The sequence below is a fragment of the Falco cherrug genome, chromosome 1, assembly GCF_023634085.1.
Source record: "Falco cherrug isolate bFalChe1 chromosome 1, bFalChe1.pri, whole genome shotgun sequence".
NCBI lineage: Eukaryota > Metazoa > Chordata > Aves > Falconiformes > Falconidae > Falco > Falco cherrug.
The window spans coordinates 122,702,747-122,710,130 of NC_073697.1; the positions used below are offsets into that span (position 1 = coordinate 122,702,747).

General features: G+C 39.4%; 1 protein-coding gene across 1 annotated transcript; it reads right to left on the reverse strand.

Annotated features, from left to right (window-relative positions):
- Window positions 1–567: 567 nt before the first annotated feature.
- Window positions 568–7,300, reverse strand: C1H17orf67 (chromosome 1 C17orf67 homolog). Its single transcript, XM_005441207.3, has 4 exons — window positions 7,166–7,300; window positions 6,382–6,482; window positions 2,641–2,780; window positions 568–1,105 (listed from the first exon to the last, which is right to left on the reverse strand). The coding sequence occupies exons 1-3, from the start codon at window positions 7,218–7,220 to the stop codon at window positions 2,664–2,666; spliced, it is 273 nt and encodes a 90-aa protein (XP_005441264.1). The 5' UTR covers window positions 7,221–7,300; the 3' UTR covers window positions 568–1,105; window positions 2,641–2,663.
- Window positions 7,301–7,384: the final 84 nt, after the last annotated feature.

Here is a 7,384-nt window from a genome sequence, read left to right on the forward strand (position 1 = left end):
CTTTGATGCTTTGAGATTTAAATTATTTCCTTGAGTCATCTAGGAAACCTCTTACTGGAAGGAAAGTATACTAAAAGGACTGTTGATCTATTTCAGCTTATCAAATGCCCTTTGCAGCAATAATTACCTTATGCATCTTCATAAAACTGTGGTTTATTTTGCTAGCAGTCCTCAGGCTCTCAGTGTGACTGCAGTGAGGAACTCTGAAAGTTACTTTGGTCCATTCATAACTAATTCTATTGCCATTACGGATCATACAAGAGCCATCAAGACATTCATGCTGTTTTGCAGATGTCACATGTTTACCACCTGACTTTACAAGATATTCTATGCTAAGACATAAGTTACCAAGGCATACAGGCAGAAAAGGGATGGCTGGATACATGTGCCTGATCTGGCAGAATCATAAAGGAAAGGGAAAAGTAGTGCAGAGAAACTACAAAATGATTAGACTACACTGCAGTGCTTCCCAGCTGATGATCCTGGGAAGTCCTCTGACATTTCCTTAGGACTTCACAACACCAAGCCTTGCTTCCAGTGATTTTTGTCAGCGTATATTATGGGAGGCAAAGGCCATCTGAAAATGGATTTGAATCAAGCTTTTATTATGAAACAATACATGAAATACTCATCAGGCAATTAAACGTAGATTAGTGTTGCATAAATGTTATGTCTTCATACAATGTTGTTTTTAACCTAGGAAACTGTAATTAAGGATTCCTCCAAAGTCCAGAAAGCTGGTCTTCTCTTCATGCTTATATTCTCCAATTTCCTATGGATCTCTCGCTCCAAGTTCCTTTTGCTTCAGGCAGTCTAAACCTGTACCCTTAAAAAGCATACTGTAGGACTAATCAGTGATTTATTCTTGTCCATACCTCAGAAACTGTGGAAACCCTTGGTTGATTTATTCATGCATGCAATCATTACTGGTAGCAAATATATGGTGGTCTATAACATATCTAGCCATTTATAGTTGGAAGTTTTGCTGTATCACTGTATTGCAAAGAGGTTCGGCTCTACAATGAGCATGCAGCCAACGCAGGAATGATCTTGTCCTCTTTAACACAACCGTAATATATATCCTCTTCAGCGCCCATGAAGAGATCTGCAGGAAAAAAAGAAAATATAATTAAAAAAAATGCTGACATTGGCCATACTAATAATGTATAAAGGGCTTCAAACCATTTAAGCACTTTTCTAACATTAATTCTTCACAATTGCCTGTAAGCAGTTATTGTGAAGAAACGCAACAGCTAAGTGAGCCAGCTTTCAACTGTGTCTCAGCTAGAAGATTTTTTTAAAACTGCCAACTTACCTCCCAGGGCTAAGGTCTGGGAATTTTATGGTTTTCGTTTTAAATAAGTTTCAGACCTTTGTCTTATTTTGAATTAACATAGCTCCATCAAAGTCTACCACAACATCCAGATCTTCAAAGGTATTTAGATATGCACAGGTACAAGTAGATAGCAGAATTTTAAGCAAACTTTCTGCCTCTTGAAACAGATCATCCCTGTCAGACACCATCTCTGTATTCCACTGCTTAAATTCTTTTGAAAGTACAGAGCTAAATTTGCAACTTTTACATTAAAAAGTTAACTGTGAGTGATAGAGCATCACTGTTATGTTGATGATTCAAATTTATCCCAGTTGACAAATTTCATGTCTGCTTAAAGAATGCAAGCAGGAAGGCTTATCCTGTGATAAAAATACACAGATGTAGGTGTATCTTCTTTTTTTGGCATCACAAACAGCTGTTGGGTAATTGGAAGAGTTTATGATTAATACTTATCGTTTACAATCCTATATGCTCCTTACCTCAATACATCATTTTTTTTAATGTAGCGGTAAGTTGATAGTGCGTGCAAAAAACACAGAAGGAAAAAAAAAGCATGACCATATCACAAACCTAACGTGCATGGGGTACTACTGGGATGTGTCATTTTGTCACTGATTGGCTTGTGAGTAGTGCCTGGTTTCTGAGCTGTGCTTTGGAGTCTATTTTCCAATTGAATTCTGTGATGCATATGATAAACAGAGGCAATAAAGCAAATGATGCTGCCTGTTACACTGATGTTGGAAATCATAAACAGAACTAATAATCTGTGCAACTTCTGTGAAAATGTTCTATGTTAATGTTTACCAGCATGTGTACTAAATAATGAAATCCATTTAAAAAATCAGCAGCTAGCAAATTACTATAGCTGTGATACTGCAGAACAGGCTCAACTCCTGGCAGGTCAGACTGCATCTTAAGTATCTCAAGGATGACAAGATTAATCCTGCCATGGTCCTACTAAGAGTTAAGTGAACAAGTACAAAACTTAAATAGATGAGTTGGAAAAGGAGGACAAGCAGACAGGAAAGAAACATTAATAAGAATGTTGTGCAGTCACCAACTTACATCCATATAGCAGAGAAATGCATAACCAAATGTCTTATTAACACAAATAGAACTACACTGACACAGCTGATCCTAGGGCACTTATGTTCCCTGCCAGTGCTCTGTTGCCAGGCACCTTTCAGCACAAGGTACTTGCTCCAGCCATTAGTTATTTGCTCCTCTTCCAGTTTGTGGCTCTGCCTGTTATGGAGAAAGAAATATGCACCATAAAAAAAAAAAAAAAATATATATATATATACCAATTGAAAGGTAGACAAAACCATTAGATCGGATGCACTAAATCCCTGTTGCAGTGTGGGTAGCAATGTGGGTTTAACCAGTGTTCAAGGAATTGCTCTTCTGATCTCTGCTCCAAGCGCTGGAGGTAAAGCATATACTCCTATTTAAAGAAAAGAAAAAGTAATTTCATTATGACATTTAAGTCTAATGTCAGGCCAATGAACTAGGAGAATTTTACAGCTTACATAAGAGCAATTAATTTACCCCTTAAAATTATCAAATATAGTGAAATGGTGTTGCTAGTCAGCTTGCTCAACCTAGCAATATGTAGTGAATGATATCACCCAGATCATTAAAGGTGTTGCACCAGAATTTCACAACAATATTTATAAATAAGGAATTCTTCATACACATTTGCATTTCCACACAGAAGCCTTTCTTGGTGCTGAGGGCACAGAAGGATTCTTAGACAGGTCTGTTGTAGCCTCTTTTGAAAATTGATTCCTGCTGATTAAAAAACATTAACCCCTTATAGGATCATGTGGCAGTACTCTGAAGGCTTCTAATAAGTAGCATGCATGAGCGCTGATTGTGCTTTCTGTGATACATAAAATAATGTGAATTTCCCATACTCCTTTATAGGAGGCTTGGTGTAAGCAACAAGTTATTGAACTAAAGTGGGCCGTGTACCAAAAACTTGACCTTCACAGGACTTTTAAAATGTTACGTCCCAGCGCATGTGGGCTGGTAAGCTTTGTGGAAACTAGATTTTGCAAAATAACCCCCCCACTGCTTTGCACAGTAGGCGCCGTAGGAATGGAAGCTGTAGCATAAACCCTTTGTACTGGCCAAGAATTCCCGCTGTCATCCAGTTCTCTGCTCTTTGTGCTGAGCAGAGGGTGACTGGGTGCCAGCAGGAAGCATTGGTATCCTGCCTTTTACTGTGCTTTCTCTCCTTGCGGCACAGGGCGACTTGGCTCGAGTCCCCCGTGAGACTGCATTATGAACTTACGGAGAACAGAACTATATGACTGAGAAGATGCGACATGATAAAAAACAGGGTCTCAGTCAAAGTAAGATTAAAACATGCTGATAACATAAATGATATTTTTAAAATAATCAGAGATGGCAGATCTTGCTGTCTGTAACTGAACAGGCTTTTTGACTGAAACAACACTGTAGAAGTCAAAAAATGTCACAAAGAATTGCAAATTAAATTCCCCAGCTCAGCATGATCTGGCCTAGTACAAAAAGCTTTTGCTTAAAATAGATGAACGAAGGTGGGTTCATCCCAGCATTTCATTCTGCTACAAAGAACCCATACAAAATCAGTTTTTCTCCTGCAGACAGCAGTAGAACTGTGCACAGGGGTACAGCAGCCATGCACCTTCATTACAGGGAAAGTCTTCATGTTCCACAAGGCAGAAGGGGATAGTTTTTTTATTGAAAGGTGGTTCCTTTTCTACAGAAAACCTCGACATTTAGTGAGAAAAACAAATACTCTTACGTTTGAGGTTTCTTACAGAAAACCAACATTGCTGTATAGAAAAAAGGAAAAAAAAAAGAAGGTTGGAATTCCTCAAGTGTTTGCTACTAATCACGTTAGGATGGGAAGTGGCAAGGACAGAGCCACAGAAATCAGCCATCAGACACACCTCTAGCCCTAACTCCCTCTACTCTCCATCTAGAATCATCACCTATCTCAGCTTGGAAGACCCATAAGGATCATCTGGTCCAACTCCCTGCTCCTCACAGGGCTACCTAAAACTAAACCATAGGCTGCGTTGTATGTACACATGTAACTTCTCGCAGTACAGGATATAATTCAATCCAACTTCTCTACTGTTCTATTTATTTTGTATTTAATACATGTTATATTTACTATATAGGATGTTATATAATTGTGGTGGTATATTAAACATAAGCATAGATGGGAGCTGTATTCCTGCTGATTTCTAATTTCTTACCCAGGTGGCCAAGGCGGCAAACAGCATCCTGGCTTGTGTCCAAAACAGCGTGGCCAGCAGGACCGGGGCAGCGACCCTCCCCCTGCACTCGGCCACTGGTGAGGTCACACCTCGAATCCTGGGTTCAGCTTTGGGCCCCTCACTCCAAGGGGGATGCAGAGGGGCTGGAGCGTGTCCAGAGACAGGCAGTGGGGCTGGGGCATGAGTCTGATGGGGAGCAGCTGGGGGAACTGGGGGTGTTTAGTCTGGAGAGGAGGGGGCTCAGGGGGGACAATACCGCTCCCCACAGCTGCCTGACACGGGCTGTAGGTGGGGGGGGGTCGGTCCCTTCTCCCGAGTAACAAGCAACAGGACAAGGGGGAACGGGCTCAGGCTGCAGCAGGAGGTTCAGGTTGGATGTTGGAAACATTCCTTCCCTGGAAGGGTGGCCCAGCGGTGGAGCAGGCTGCCCAGGGAGTCAAAGCACATAGATGTGGTGCTTAGGGACACGGTTCAGTCAGGGCCTTGGCAGTTCTGGGTTAACAGTTGGAATTGATGATCTTAAAAGTCTTTCCCAACCTACAAGATTCTATGATTCTAGTTTGCAAAAACAAGGCTCATTTAACAGCAGCTTAGAAACCAACCCAGTCCCGAATGCTGTGGGCAGCAGTGAAGCCCGTGCCTCTGGGTTTTGGCTCTGTCGTACAGTCTTCACGGTGCAAGGTGGTTAGCAAGCATGGTGCAGTATCCTTGTGACGGCTTTGATTTGTTGTGGCCTTCACACTCAACAGAGAAACGTGTGCATCGAGAGTGCTGTGTGGCCTGGTGGGTTCTTTTTGGCTGATGTACAATAACCACTGGAAAACCATGAGCTATGTCCACAATCCTGGCACACAGTGAGCTCAATCCTGCCAGGCACATAGCACTCCGTGTCCCATGGAGCTCAGAAGTGTTCAGCACCTTGCCGAGCTGAGCACCTCGTATTCATCACACATGCACAATCTATTGTGTGCTTTCTAGCTTCTGTGGGTTTTGGCTCTTCAGAACCATGTAATTTTAGCACAGCTTATTTACTTTGGAAAGAAATAGGCAGTAATTTTAAAATACCTTAAGCACCTCTTGAGAAGTGCAGAATTATATGTTACATCTTGTCAAAGCAAGTAAAACAGAAAGCTCTTTAATTCTTCTTTTGTTATAATATGATTTAGAAATAAATAAATGTAATTATTGCATGCAAAAACAATTTAGTTGCACTAAAGCTAGCAACTAAAAACTTGTACACTATCATAACAAATCATCCTATCTGTAGCATTCATAAATAAATGAATGAAAGTAAGTGATTTTGAAAGCTAGTCGAGAACTACCTCAATCTCCACACTGACCACTGACACCTACATCTCCTTTCTGCCTTGAGTGCAGAATGTACTGTAAGCAGAAGACATTTCCTGTTATTTAGTTTTTCAGGAACAACCTGATGAAATCCACATTTCTATAAATGAAAAGCTACTTTCTTCTCAATAATTTAATCGGCATTTTTAAACCATGATAAATAATTTCCACATTCTGCAAGCGTACGTTTCCTGAGCAATATTCAGCACTTACAGAATGCTACTTAACAGTAATTGAAAGAATGTAAAAAAGCTTTTTTAATATTTTACAGAAGAAGAACTCAGCTGCTTAAAAGGGTGATAATCATAACATATTGCTTGGAATTAAATCTATAGAAATTTAATACTAAGCACAAATGTTTTGGAGATTTTGTTTGTTTGGGGTTTTTTTAAGTTAATGTAATTTAAAAATAAGTATCATCATCACCCTCATTGGCTCATCAGGGAAACCAGCTTTTCTCGGTCTGTCTTCACGACGAGTTCTCAGAATCTGTTTGGCATCTTTTTCAGTCAAAATTGGTGAAGTGTCTAAAGACAGAAAAGCAGAAATCAGTTCTGAAATTACCAAAAAGTTAATATTTGATCTGTCAGTTGTAAAATGAAATGTCTCCAAACCTGATTTTTGTCTATATACAAAGTGTTCTTTCATTACAGCCCCTTCCCAGGGGATACTGCATTCCAGGAGATATGAGTGGAATTTTAAACCATTTTTATACTTGTGCTTTCTCTAGTTCTACCAGTATGAAGCAAACCCTACATATTCATGTTACTCTCTAAAATGAGGAAATATAACAGCACCATCTAACCACTGACATTAGTAACTCTTCCAATTATTTGTTCTTTTCTGTGTTGCTTTACTTAGGATTATTTTTCAAAGTAATGAGTTAGACTTTTGTTGCAAAGGACAGATTGCATTGAACACTTAGCTTGCAGGACCTTGGTAAAATAATATTAAAATAGTTAAGGTAGTAAAATTAAACTTTTTGATTTTACAATAAATGACTACAGTGTGGTAATGCAGAGAGCGAAATACGGAATACAATAGCATGATTGTTAAAAATCAAATCATGGAAAGCATGCAATGCAAAAATAGTTAAGTATCAAAAATTAAACAGGAAGATACTAAAATACAAGGCTGACAAACTAATAGTATTATAATATGCTCTGCAGCTCTACATACGTACACAGGTTTGTTTTATGTAAACTCCTACCTGTAAAAGTGGTCATCAGGACCAAAAAGGAGACAAACACAAGAAATGTCTTCATTTTGATTCTGCTTTCTCTCAGTCTGTTCCAAAATGCGTAACGCTGACTGAGGCATTAGCTTATTTGACGTAGCTACGTCAGTCACAAATGTTTGTTTATGCTTTAACTAATTTGAGCGATAGTATGATTTTGAAGACATCTGGCCTGAAGCTTTGAATTAGGCT

What these genes read in the sequence shown, in the direction of transcription:
- C1H17orf67 (XM_005441207.3), bottom strand. Translation starts at nt 7,220, where the DNA reads ATGAAGACATTTCTTGTGTTTGTCTCCTTTTTGGTCCTGATGACCACT. An exon ending in CCTGATGACCACTTTTACAG is followed by an intron (nt 6,483 to 7,165) that starts GTAGGAGTTTAC and finishes TTCTGTCTTTAG; the next exon opens with ACACTTCACCAATTTTGACT. An exon ending in TCCCTGATGAGCCAATGAGG is followed by an intron (nt 2,781 to 6,381) that starts GTGATGATGATA and finishes TTCTTTAAATAG; the next exon opens with GAGTATATGCTTTACCTCCA.